This window comes from Nannospalax galili, unplaced genomic scaffold (genome assembly GCF_000622305.1).
Source record: "Nannospalax galili isolate Female #2095 unplaced genomic scaffold, S.galili_v1.0 scaffold14, whole genome shotgun sequence".
Taxonomy (NCBI): domain Eukaryota; kingdom Metazoa; phylum Chordata; class Mammalia; order Rodentia; family Spalacidae; genus Nannospalax; species Nannospalax galili.
In genome coordinates this window covers 1,904,035-1,918,254 of record NW_008336953.1, presented here as the reverse complement: position 1 = coordinate 1,918,254, position 14,220 = coordinate 1,904,035, and the positions used below count along the sequence as shown (strand labels likewise).

The following is a 14,220-nucleotide window of genomic DNA, read 5'->3' as shown; positions in this document are numbered from 1 at the left end:
TTTTTGAGACAGGGTCTCCCTGTAGCCCTAGCTGGCCTGGAACTTACTACGTAGACCAGGCTGGCCTGTAACTCACAGAGATCTGCTTGCCTCTGCCTCCCAAGTGCCAGGATTAAAAGCGTGCGCAACCACATCTGGCTTGCTTTTCATATTTTCATTTTACTCTTTGCACTCGATTTGCTCAAATTGCATCTTTTAAAAACTTACCCAACCAATATTTATACTCATTTCCAAATCCTGTCATGGTTTACCAATGGCTAATTTAGTTATTATTGGCAAAGGGAAATTTAAAATACTGAACCCTCTTCATTCTTAAAATAGCTTTAAAAATTCTAATTCTGATCAGATCCAACAGATGGCACTGATGCTATAAATTGTTTAAAATATTCTCATTATGTAGAGGACAGCTGCTCAGAAGGCTGCCAACCACAAGTCATTCTCTCAGTAATGTATAAATAATTTTAAAATTTGAAATGAGTAATTGGATAGAAAGGTACAAGGTAAATAAAACATGAAATTCAACCGAAGATATATCCTAGATCAAAAAATTAATAGCTTCTCATTTTCAAAAGTGTCACATACAGAGAATTGTCAAACAGATTTGCAGTGTACGAAGAAAGGCTATCTGTGCCCAAATCAATCTGTTCATATAGAATTCATTATTCCCTTTGATAGGGGCTGTTTTTACTTTTCTGCTTTTTCTTTATCCACTTAACACAACTCCTTTCCTCTTTAGTCCCATAAGTGATTTTAGCTGTTCCTGTCTTTTAACTCTGTTTTCAGATAAGTATTTCAGGGGCTGGAGAGATGGCTTAGCAGTTAAGAGCACTGGCTGTTCCTGCAGAGGACCTGGGTTTGGTTCCCATACAGTACCCGTACAGTGGCTCACAACCGTCTGTAACTCCAGTTCCAGGGGATCTGATGCCCTCTTTTGGCTTCAGTGGGCAGTGCATGCATGGTGCACCTACTTACATGCAGGCAAAACACTCATACACATAAAATTTCAGGTGCTGGAGAGATGGCTCAGCAGTTAAGAGCATTGACTGCTCTTGTAGAGGACCCAGGTTTGATTCCCAGCACCCACATGGTGGATCACAACCATCTGTAACTCAAGTTCCAGGGGATATGGTGCCCTCTTCTGGCTTCCACAGGCACTGCACTTAAGTAGACACAAAAATAAAATCTTTTTTTCTTTTTAAAGGAAACATTATTTTATAAGCATACTTAAAAATACATATAGTATGTGTGTGTTCATGTGTATAGCCATAGGCTATCTAGCAAAAATGCCAGTCCCAGGTATAGGAAAGATCTACATGGTGAAGACCATATACTTTAGACATAGGACTGAGAGGAATTGAGCTGAAATTGGCCTAAGGACCAGCTCTCTTGGTATTATAAGGTGCTATGCAATCTGCCAAGGGAAAAAAGCAATCAACATTCCTACCCAGCTGTGAAGCCTATGAACCGGCCAGGAAAAATATTCCTAATGGTCAATAGTATTTTCATCTTCAGGGTAACCAATGGCTCCCTAACTTTCAAAAAATGAATATGTTTATTCTACTTCGTTGCCTTTTCATAATTTTACCCACTAGCCTTTTATTCTGTAGAGTATAAAGGATCAAAGTTAAAAACAGAAGGCTCTTCGAGGTAAGCCGTTCCACAAGTGGGTTCAATGGTCCAAATCCTGCAAAACTAACAATATGAATATCTTCCTGTTTTAAGTTATGGGCATTGGGCTTTCTTTTTTCTTTTTCCCTTTTTTTAGTTTGACAAAATTTATTGGTATTTTAGTAAAGATAGTGATCTCAGACATTCTTTCTCCTCATATTGACCTTCTGTTAATATCTCGTTTGGGTGAAGTAAAGAACATGCAGGAGAGGGAAGTATTTTAACAAACAGTAAAATAGACAGTTTGCCCACATAAAAGTCAGTTAGATTTATGTGTCTTGATGTAAAAAAAAAAAAAAAATCACACAGGAGCTAATCAAGCTTCAGTCATTACCAGTGTTTTACTAGAGGCTTATTCTAGATTTAGATGTAAGTGAGAAACTGTCAGGACTATCTCAGAAGTGATCTCCTTCCAAAGAGCTCACTGAATGGTTACTACCAATAAAGCTCTGACTTCACCTCCAAACTTGACATTGTAGTTTTCAGGGAAATTATATCTTTTTTTTTTTTTTTTTTTTTTTTTTGTCTATGACCATGCTTTCTGGTCTGTGACTATGCTTTTAAAGATGTGTTTGACTGTCACACTTTTTAAAGATTCATATGCAATACAAAATGATTAAATAAACCCTACAATAACCGAATCTACAGAGTATGTATGGTTTGAGCTGCCCACTTTCCTTCAATTTCAGCAATTAAAGGATGCTTTTGAGGCTATTGGCTAGTACGGACATACTTAGAACAAGCCATCAAATTGTATTAACAAGGAATCTTGGAGCAAGTTCAACTCAAATCAGACCTAACGAGGTGGTAACAAACACGCCGGCCCATCCACAGAAAGTGCCTCTTTCTCGGTCTTCGTCTTTAGACAATGTTTCATTCTTTCTCTAAAAATATTTAAACCTTAAAAAAAATGAAAATGAGCCAAACACTTGAAGCGTTGTGCACATTTAGATTTTTGGCTATGGTTCCTATTTCAAAAGACAAAAGAATCAGGTTCTGGTGGCAAAGCTATGAGGGATAAGGAACCCCAACCAAGAGACTCACATTCAAAATGCTGGTTTCCTCTGGGGACAAACGTTGCTCTTTGAAGGTGAGCGAAGGCAGACAAAAATCCAGTCTGGGGAAGTGGGCTGCTTCAAACACTCAGTAGCACACATCAAAAAAAAAAAAGTTTTAACCAAATCTTTTTTAAAAAATATTTTACTTTTTATTTTATGTGTGTGCGTGTATTGACTGCATGTAGGTAAGTGCACCCGTGTCATGCAATGCCAGAGGAGGAGGACAGAAGAGGCTGTCGGATCCCCTGGGACTGGAATTACAGACAGTTGTTAGCTGCCATGTGGGTGCTGGTATTTGAACCAAGGTCTTCTGCAAGATCAGTCAGTATTCTTAACCGCTGAGCCATCTCTCCAGCCCCCACACATCAAATTTTGAGGAAAAAAATTTTGAAGGGCTGAGTCTCTATCCTCTGATAGCAATACAACATGTGGCAGACGATGACTAAAAATGAATAAGGAAATAAAGGTGGAGGTGTATTCTAATCTCATCTAAATTTACTGTCAGTTACGAGTCTCGTATAACAGTCCTCTCTATAATGCTGTTCCTGGGAACCAAGCGCTCAGGTGATAAGGAAGCAAAGTCCTGCTTTTCCTCAAGAGAGTAACAGCTTGCAGTTTCAAATACACAATTATTATTTTTTTTTTTTTTGCTCTCCTTTTAATGTGCTAACAGTTACAACTTTTTAAAAAAAGGCAATTCTTTTAAAAATTGCAATCTCTGATTTCTTTGGAAATAAATCACATGAAACTACAAAACTAGCAAATGTCTTGACATTTGTATGTAAAACAAAAATTACCTCTAATTTCAAACTCTCGTTTATTATTTATTAATGTATCCTTTAATCTTTAAAAAAGAGAGAGTAAAATATGTTCTATAAATAAGTTCTACTTCCAGAAGTATTAGCATCTTGTACTGACCATGCTCTTGCCTGGAATGCTTTTTCCAGATAGCCAAGTCACTGTTCAAATGTCAGTTTAGCAAAGCGGCCTGCCATTGGGATGTTGTTGAGAACTACACCCCACACTGCATGCTCTCAGCTCTCCTGTGGGCTGGAGAGATGGTTCAGCAGTTAAGAGCACTGGCTGCTCCTTCAGAGGAATTGGGTTCAGTTCCCAGCACCCACTTGGAGCTAACAACCATCTGTAACTCCAGTTCCAGGGGATCTGATGCCCTCTTCTGACCTCCACAGGCACTGCTTGACATGGGTACACTTTCATACATGTAGGCAATACACTCATACACATAAAAGTACCAAACTATTTTAAAAAGAAACAACTCCAAAGCTAGTCTAATACCAGTTTTCAAAAACCCATACTCCAGTTTCAAAGCCCATCAATGAACTGTCTTGATTATGACTTTGCCAAGATGATGTGTTCTTTCCCACAGGTTTTGGTTATGGAAAGTCCAGCTTTCCTTCACCAAAGGAGCTTGGTCCAGCTTATGCTGATGTATCCCTGCCGTCATCTCTATCCTCATCACTAAAGGAGCCTGATCCAGCTGACACTGATGTATCCCTGCCGTCGTCTCCATCCTTATCACTAAATAAGCTTGGTCCAGCTGATGCTGATGTATCCCTGCCATCATCTCCATCCTCCTCACTAAAGGAGCTTGGTCCAACTGATGTTGATGTACCCCTGCCGTCGTCTCCATCCTCATCACTAAAGGAGCTTAGTCCAGCTGATACTGATGTATCCCTGCTGTCATCTCCATCCTCATCTTTGCTTCTGAGGCCATTTCTTCTGGTTCACCGTCTTCATTAGAAGCTGCTACTGAAAGTCTCGGGGCAGAAGCTGGAATTGTTTCCTTAGGGTTACTTGATGCAGGTTTGAAAGACACAGCCAATTCTTTCTTTGTCCTCTAACCACCTGTGTCGAATCCAAATGTGAAGCTTTTGATTGTAGGCTTTTTTGGGAGATCACTGATTTCTTCTCAGTTCTGAGACTGGAAATTTCTGGTCCATTACTGGAAGAAATAGTCTTAGCTTTCTTAGGTTTTTCTGCTTCTTTGAGTTCCCCAGCGACTCCAGATCACTGAGGCTCCACGTCTCCTTCCCTCTGTGCTGCCTGCCTTCCCCCGCCATGCTAGGCTTAAATTTTATCTTTGGGTGTATTTTTTAAAATGAGTCTCTTTCCCCCCTGTGCCTATGGAATGGGTCCTTGGAATATGTCCATTAATAAACAGAAAAAGACTGCTCCTTCTGTGACAGAATACGACACAATGAACATAGTGGGTGAGCCACATAGTATGTGATGCGATGAGCCAGTGAGGGCACAGGGAAGGGAGGGCTGAGAGAGTGCAGTGTGGGGTGCAGTTCTCAACAGCATCGCAATGGCAGGCCTCTTTGCTAAGGTGACAGTTGAACAGTGACTTGGCTATCTGGAAAAAGCCAGTGGAACTTATTCCTAGAACATTTTACTCTTTGTAATTTTCCTCAACAGTGTCAGCTTATTTGTAAGCAAAGGGATCTGTGTGTGTGTGTGTGTGTGTGTGTGTGTGTGGTGTGTTAATAACAATCTCATTTACATATAACCTAAATACTTGGGAATTTCATAGATATAGAACATGGGGGAAGAGGTAGAAATGGCCTCTGAGAACTTACAGCACATACTCATACTTAGAAAAGTACTCCCTCCTTTATGGCTTTCATATATAATTAGATAAGGCTGGCTACCCAGCACCCAAGCTTTTCATTCACAAAAAGGTAGGTGTTTGAAGGGATTTGGGCAAAGAGGAGGTTAGTCTGCTAACCAGGTCCGTGTAGACAGCAGTGACAACTAATACCTGGCAGCTGCCAACAAACGGTTCACAGAATCCACTGAAGCCCCAAGGGACTGACCGCCCCCCTCTCCAAATCTGCACTCAGTGAGGGGTCAGTGGCCCCATGCTCCCCTTAGGGTCCCTGAAATGCCACTAAGGTGTTCACAACCTATCTACAATGCACTCACTATAAATGTGAGCAGTTGGAAAGGTGGGAGGGAGGTACTTAAGAATCTTAATTCAAACTCATTACAAACAGTGTGAAGTGTTAACTAGGTGAAGAAATAAATTTTGAAATGCCCAGAAAGTCTGAGTATCTACAAAGCCACATTTACAGGAAGCACCTCACAGGGACCCATTAAGATAAAGTTCCAATTACTTAGACCTAAAAACCTTCCACGAAAGGGTTTGGATGGTCTGGATATTTGTTAATCGCTGCTGATAAATTCTCTCTCATCACATTATTATTGTAGGCCAGTGTGTTTTCTTGTGAGAAACATGATGGCTGAGAACCTGAAAACAGATATATTAGATGGGAAATTGATTTTTACAGATCATGTATCAAATTCTGTTTTTAGATTACAAAAATTTTAATGAAAAGGCATTTCAGGGCTGGAGAGATGGCTCAGTGCTCAATAACGCTGACTACTCTCGCAGAGGACCTGGGTTCGATTCCCAGGACCCACATGGTGGCTAATAACCATTTGTAACTCCATTTCCAGAGGCTCTAACACCTTCTTCTGACCTCTGTGGGCACCGCATGACACGGGTGTACTCACATACATGCAAGCAATATACCCATACACATAAAATAAAAAATAAGTAAGTAAAATATTTTTTAAAAAGAAAAGGTATTTGTCCTTTTTATAGAAAGAGTCCCTTCAAAGTATAAGTCCCCTGGGTATTTTTGCTGTGGTTCTTTTTTTTTTGGTTCGCTGGGGTTAGTTTACTTGAAAATGTTTTATCTCCACATTTCTAAGGTCATGAAATGAGCCTCCAAGTTCAGAAGATGCCGAGTTTTAGAAGTGTTCAAAGTGCTGAGAATGCCAAGATTGACTATGCATGCTCAGCCACAGGTGGGACATCCATAGAAGCCATATACCTCCAAGGCTCAAGGAGCATCTCAGAAGAGGGGGTGGAAAGAAGAGCCAGAGTGCGGGGAGGAGTGCTGGGAAATGCTGTCATCCAGGCATGACATTGCTATTGCACACATGAACCCACAGCTGCTGTGGTTACCTGCACAAAATCAATCCACTTACAAATTCCAGCAGGAGGGGGAGGGGCTCCCAAGGTCCCACCCATAGCTGAGGAGCTAATGGCGCTTGATGGCCTGAGGAGGAAGGAGAGTCACTTTTCTTTGCCCAACCCCTGGTGAATGAACCCACATTCATGCACATATGGTCAGCACTTATTAGACTCAGTGGGTTAAAAACTAATTAATTAACAAAAGAGGATGTGAAGCAGAGGGAAATGTGGAGGGGGAGTTGGACAAAGGGTGTGCTGGGTGGATATGATGGAGCTACATTGTATACATAAATGAAATTTTCAAAGAATACATTTAAAATTTTTTTATTATTTTTATTTTATGTGTATGTGTGTATTGCCTGTGTGTACGTAAGTGCACCCATGTTGTGCAATGCCCGTGGAGGACAGAAGAAGCCGTCAGATCCCCTGAAACTGGAGTTAGGACAGTTGTTAGCTGCTATGAGGGTGCTGGGATTCTAACCTGGGTCTTTTGCAAGAACAACCAGTGTTCTTAACCGCTGAGCCATCTCTCCAGCCCCAGAATACATATTATTTGTAAAAAGTACTGGAAATTCACACCAGACACATCCAGATGTGAGCACAGGGGATGGTCACCAGTGACACCCACAGTTGGTATTTATGGTACTCACAGTGCACTGTTGCAAATCAGGTAGGAAGTGAGCAGGTTTCAAAGAGTCACCAAACCAAGCACCTAAAGGAGATCGGCTCTGGCTTTTTGGCCTTCCTTCACTATGTGTGACAGAAAAGCAATGGATTTCAGTCACCCCAGCGAGGCTTGCCCTGGGACAACTGTGGTAGAATCACTTACTTCTGAAGAGGGATGCTGGGGACCCCAGGAAAGCTGGGGTTATGCTAACAGACCTTTAATAACAGATGTCCAATTATGGTCTGAGGAGAAAACTATTTCTACTAAAAGTCACCTTTGTTATCACTGCTGTTGGATTTGGTTTTAGTAATTAATATGCTAAGTGATCATAGAAGGATCCAGAATATGTTCTGTCTTCATTTTTCATTGACTATAGGATCATTTTCAACTCTAGTTTTCAGCATCTGGCACAAATATGTCAAGTCCGACTCACTCTAAAACACATTTATTTTCATAAAACGTTTTTAGTCCCCAAATCCAAAGTAAAGTGATACAGACCCCAAAGAACAACATAAACCCCTTACCAAATACAAGCTCGAAAGGGGAGAGGGGATAGATGGCATATAATGGAACAGAGTTGCCACTGACATTTTATAAAAATCAAATCAGATCAAATGAAATGGATCACAGAAGAGGAAAGAGGCATCGTCTAGCCCCGATTCTATATTCCCAAAACTGAGCTACACAGAAGACAACAATCTGTGAAAGAATAAACTTCAAGGGCAGATGTGAAGGCAGCCCTTTTGAGAACCATCTACTGCCTTTAATTATCTGTGGTTTTATACAAAACTATGAAATCACAGAAGGCAGGCAACTCATAACAAACCAAGGCACCTATAGACACTCTGAGGCCTGGTAAAATTATTTTAGGTACTGTACGAATCCGAATGGGGAGATTTTAGTGTTGTGGATCTAACTTTTCTGTATCAGCTTGACAACTAAGAAATCACTGAATCTGCTCTTTTGAAATTGCCACTTCCTGTGTCTCAGTATGCTAAAAGTTGTGTGCTTTCAGAAAGATGACGACAACCCTTGGCTTAAGAAGCGATGCTGACCAAGACTGCCCATAGAGGAGCACTGTTTTGTTCTGACGCTTCTGCATGGCTGTTTTCCTTGTGCAGAGCATTATTAGACTTTCATCACTCTGTTTAAGCCTTATAAAATGCTTGTGTGGAGATAGAGAAAGGGGAAGACAGGTTAAGAAAGAGATTAAGTATGTGAAAGGGAAAAGGAGGATCCGTTTCAAGTTAGAAAAGGGTAATTTTAGCCAGAATGTCACACACACACACACACACAAAAAAAAAACGTACGAAATCAAAATTAATTTGCATGCCAAGTGAGAAGCAGGGCAAAGGAATACTGTATTTTTGAAAGTTGCCTTCAGGAATTCCTGTCTTGAGACTGTGCTGTCTTTTGTAGAAGAGACATGAGTTTTGGAACCTGACAGACCTAGGTTCAATCTCCCCTCAAGTACTTCACACGTGTGTGCTCCCTGGAAAATTAGCTAAGCTTGCAGCATCTCAGTATTGATGGATTACTCTGATAATTAATTTTAAAGATGATTACAACACACATTCTGCAGTGCTCATAACACAGAAGGAATCCCCACTCTCAACCTTGCTCCATGTCACTGTCTGTGGTATGCTGCTTTTAATCACCTTTTTAAAGTCGATTTCTCTAATGCTTGTGCCCTTTCAAGGTTGAATAACTTTTGGGGGGGAATTTACCAATTGTTTCTAGAATGTGGTCTGTAATATTTCTAGCATTGTTCACTTTTACTTGTCTTTTTAAATATATTTTATTATTTTTAGTTTGTGTATGAGTGTATTGCCTGCATGTATGTAAGGGTACCCATGTCATGGAATGCCTGTGGAGGTCAGGAGAGGGTGTCAGATCCCCTGCAACTGGAGTAATGGATGGTTGTTAGCTGCCATGTGAAAGGCTGAGAAGTAATTGCTTTCTTCTCCACCAGGTCTGCTTCTTGGACAGACAGGGAACCTTCAGGGTGTCACTTTGCAGCATCCGCTGCTTTCAAAGGGTCTTTAATGTGAATTAATGAGCAGACCAGGGTCCCTGCTTAGGGGTGAAATTCCCTGGACTCCACCTGTCAGAAGTGATACACCTAAAGACAGGCTCTCCAAGGCACGGACATTAGGGATGCAGACACCAAGACCTCCCTGGCTGCAGGCTGAGTTTTAACTACCTGTTTTTTAAAATTTTTAAATTTTATGTGTATGAGTGTTCTGCCTGTATGTATGTAAGTGCATCTGTGTCATGCAAAGCCGGTAGAGGTCAGAAGAAGGCATCAGATCCCCTGCAACTGGAGTAATGGATGGTTGTTAGCTGCCATGTGGGTGCTGGGAATCAAACCCAGGTCCTCTGCAAGAGCAGCCAGTGCTCTTGAGTGCTGAGCCAACTCTCCAGTCCCACTTTTACTTCTCTTAGAAGCTTCTGTAAGAGTGATGTAAAGGGATGGTTCAGTCAGTAAAGTGCTTGCTGCACAAGCATGAGGACTTGAGTTTGGATCCACAGCACATATACAAAGCACCAGACATGGTAGCACACATCTGTAATCCATGGGGACATGGAGACAGGGGAAGCTCTGGAGCTTGCTGGCCAGCTAGTTCTGCCAAATGGGTGAGCTTCAGATTTAGTGACAGACTCTGTCTCAAAAAATAGAGTGGGAAGCGATAGGGGAACTTCACATTGACTGCTAGCCTCCACATGCATGTGCACACTTGGATGTGCACATGTAACCAGGTATGGGCATGTGCACACACCCATATACGCACACACAAAGATTTGACTTGTCTGGATCAAATGGCTTGCACAGTTTCCCCACAAAATCCAACAGTCAAGATTTATAATATTTTCCCAAACAAAGCCAATTGGATGACTATTTTCACAAGAGATATATTGTAGAATAACCCAAGATAGACTGTCAAAAAGTATGAAATTCATGGGGCTGGAGAGATGGCTCAGAGATTAAGAGCACTTGCTGTTCTTGCAGAGGATCCAGGTTCAGTTCCCAGCACCCACATGGTGGCTAACAACCATCTGTGACTCCAGTTCCAGGGACTCTGACACCATTTTCTGGTCTCTGTGGGCACTAGGCTTGCACATGATACATATATACATATGCATGCAAACACTCATATGCATGAAATAAAAATAAGTGGTTTTATTTTTTTTTAAGTATAATCAGGACTGGAGAGATGACTCAGTTAACTGCTGGCTGTTCTTTCAGAGGATTTGCCTGGGTTTGGTTCCCAGCACCCACATGGCAGCTAACACCTGTCCTTAAATTCCATTTCAGAGTATTTGATGCCCTCTTCTGGTCTCCACAGGCATTACACACCTGTGGTGTAATACACACATGCAGGCAAGCTTTCATTCATAGAAAATAAAAATAAATAAATCTTTAAGAAATGTGGTCATCTTAAAACCCAAACTATCTCAATTAGGGCCAGCTAGGCTGACCGATCGAGAGGTCTCTGCACTTACTTGGCGTTTGCTGGGTTGCTAGTGGTCAGGTTTGCCAAGGCCAGAGCAGCAGCCTCTCTCACCTCTTCACTGGCACTTCTGAGCAGCTGAACTATCTGTGGAATCCCTGCAGGGGAAAGAATGTGAAGCGTGACTTTTAAGTCCACCCATCCACATATACTAGCCTTAAAACCTTCAAAAATATTGGTCCTCAGTTTGCTTACCCTGAGTATTGAAAAACTCTTTGCTGCCCGAATTCTCACTCATGGCCGAAATAGCTTGGGAAGCAGCTATCTTAGTTCCATCGCTCTCAGAGCCCAGAAGGGTTACCAGGCACTTTTCGACCTCTTGTTCATGAAAAAATTTCCGGTTTTCAGCTTTCATAAAAGCAAACAAAAGTTCAGAATGTGGCTGTAAAGACCATATTACTAATGGCAGAAATGTAAGTCATCTGCTAACTTTAATGTCCAAGTTGAAGCCAAACACAATCTATACCTAGTAACCTTCAGAGCACAGCACTGTTACAAAAGGAATTGCCGACAACATTTCTTTCACATCTCCTCCTGTGCTGTGTATAAACACCATGGTAACAGGCAAGTCATCAGGTTTCAGATGCACTTAGCACCCACCGTTAGCATAAGTGGAACTCCTTTGCACAGGCTATCTCCTCACTAAGTACCAAAGCCCATTAACTTGATATTATTTTAAATATAAAACAATATTAAAGGATGTTTACATGTGAAAATTAGAGAACTGGATGCCCAAGCATTCAGAGAAGGAAGGAGGGAGAAATAAACGGTCAAATATGATCCTGACTCTTTCCATATTTCATCAAAACCTGTCAAGCATCTTTCTCTTGAACTACTGTATACACTTAAGTGACAAAAATTAAAGCAATTATTTGAATTACCGTAGGAATAGTACTAAAATGCGAGCATACTTTTCTTTATTTGAAAATGCTTACAGTTCTATGTCCACATCACGATATTAACCCCCTTGTAAAATACTAAATTTGAAACCAATGTTTTTTGTCTTTGTTTTTAATTTGTGACACTGGAGAGGGAACCAAAGACCTTGTGGCCACTGGAGGTGTCCCCACTCTGAAACCAAAGTGTTTTTGTTTGTTTATTGTTGTTCCTTAAATATTTTTTCTTTTGACCTATTTTGTTTTAAATAAGTGACAGTCGCATGTTATTGTTAGGGTATCAATAAGCCCCATAAATTGAACTAGTCCAGACTATAAAAAATGTCTAGTCTATCTGTTGGAGGACCTACTTTTCCAGTCTCACTGGTCAATTACCTGGTGATAGAACCACTCCCAGGAAGGCAGGAGTTCACCTTACATTATGCTAAACAGATGGGTGGAATACCGGGTGTGTTAATAAGGTAGTGAATGTTTCCTGTCTGGAACTAGCACAGATCCCCACAGAACTTCCAGACCAGCCACAGCCATGTAGGTCTCCATAAGTCTGTCTGCTTGCCTGAACTCTTCAGGAAAGCGTAATTTCTCCTTTTCTTCTTCATGCCTTTCTTACTAAACATGCTTTCTCTAAGGCTTTGGGCTGCCCCTAGCATCTTGTAGTTCTTCACTTTTTCTCTAAAGATTCCTTCTCCCAGCCTTGTGGCTGTGAGTCAGCCATGTGTCTGACCTCCGTGCAGGCTCTAAACCTGTGTTGCTTCATGATTTTCTTTCCTTCTTCCCACTATTCACCTCCTCAAAGCAGCTGCCAAGATTACCAGCTCACCCGCCCTGAGGATTTTTCTTTAAGATTCTAATAAAATTGTAAAAGCTTCTGTTTGGGTCCATTCTTAAATTCTTTTATGAATGAGACTAAGAACCCTCTAGGGGATCCTCTTCCTCCTCGTTTCACTATGCTAAAGTAAACACTGTACCAAGCTAAACTAGAAGTCTAAAAAAAAGTATCAAACTCAGTTTTAACACCATCAAACTGGCATCAGAGGTACCAGAGACTGGTGAGAAAAGAAATTTCTCATTTGAGGGATTTCTTCCATCAGACTGGCCTGTGGCCCTGTCTGTGGGGCATTTTCTTGATTGCTAATTGATGATGTAGGAAGGCCCAGCCCACTGTGGAAGGTGCCACCTCTGGGCTGGTGGATCTGGACTGTGTAATAAAAGTAACTAAGAAAGCCAGAGGGAGCAAGTCAGGAGGCAGCGTGCTCCATGGTCTCCGTTCCAGCTCCCACTTGACTTCCCTCTGATGATGAATTGTAACCTGTAAGCTGAATTAAACCTTTTCTTCCCCAAGTAACTTTTGGTTACGGCATCTATCACAGCAACAGAGAAACAAACAAATACAGAAACATTCCGCTTGAATAAGAATCTCCACCCCAACTGATGCTGATAATTTAGATTACAATCTCAATGTGTGGAACTAATTCATTACTTACACATATTTTAATTAACTTTTTTTCAGGAAATATTTTCAGAAATGGAAAGTTGAAGGTTAAGATCTGCTTTCTTCTTTCCTCTAATAATGAACCCCCGCAAATTGCTCTCCTTGCAGCAGCAACAGCAGCAGCAGCATCACAGTCATGGCTCCGTATTTGCAACGACTGTTTTAGCCTTGGTTCATCTGATACACAGACACATCCCAGGCAGTCTGGCTGTGGAATGGCTCAGGCTAAGTTACCCATCAGGAGCCATGTCCTGTGGTCCTACTGTTTTAATCCTTTCAATTAACCCAATATTCAGGCAGATGAGAACTGCAGTTTATACTTGAGCCTAAAATATATGACTTCTAAGATATTTTAAAATACATGTAGTCCTTATTAGTTTTCAATAATTAAAAACACTGGAGACTCTTCCAAAGTCTCTGTCCTAAAAAATTTCTTAGCTGTATCAATAAAACTTCCCTGAAAGCTCTTGACTGAATCCTAAACAGAGCCCTCAGCGTGGATAGGATCAGGGAAATTAGCCATGATACAGGAGTAATTAACATCAAAAGACCAACTTTCCAGTATGTGATTGCTGCATTCAAAAAACAGTATATATGTAATAATTGGAAAGATTTTTTTAAATAATTTAAATAAATACTGTGGGCAATTAGCTTCTCAACCCCTTGGTGACTGTTCTAGAAATCCAGTTGTGTTCACCAAACCGCAAAGTGCTGACTGCCGGGTAGCTATAATTGATTTAAAAGTTGAATTAACATATTAACCAAGTACTTTCACTGAATCACTGTGCCAAGAAGTATTTGTGTTTTAATTATGCAGATAATGAAGATGGCCAGGTAGTGATATTACTGATAGAGTAACACCCTCTGAAAATACCACTGACTCAGTATCACGAAAATAAAGAAGCATTTTCTCTGCTAAAAATA

General features: G+C 40.9%; 1 protein-coding gene across 1 annotated transcript in view; it reads right to left on the bottom strand.

Moving 5' to 3' along the window:
• The window catches only part of Armc3 (armadillo repeat containing 3), a 119,955-nt gene that overhangs the window by 47,384 nt on the left and 58,351 nt on the right, over positions 1 to 14,220 (bottom strand). Inside the window, exons 11-12 of the mRNA XM_008831769.2 lie at positions 11,104 to 11,256; positions 10,901 to 11,006 (exon numbers count right to left, since the gene is read on the bottom strand). Of these exons, the coding sequence (XP_008829991.1) occupies positions 10,901 to 11,006; positions 11,104 to 11,256 (259 nt within the window). The remainder of the gene's footprint in view (positions 1 to 10,900; positions 11,007 to 11,103; positions 11,257 to 14,220) is intronic.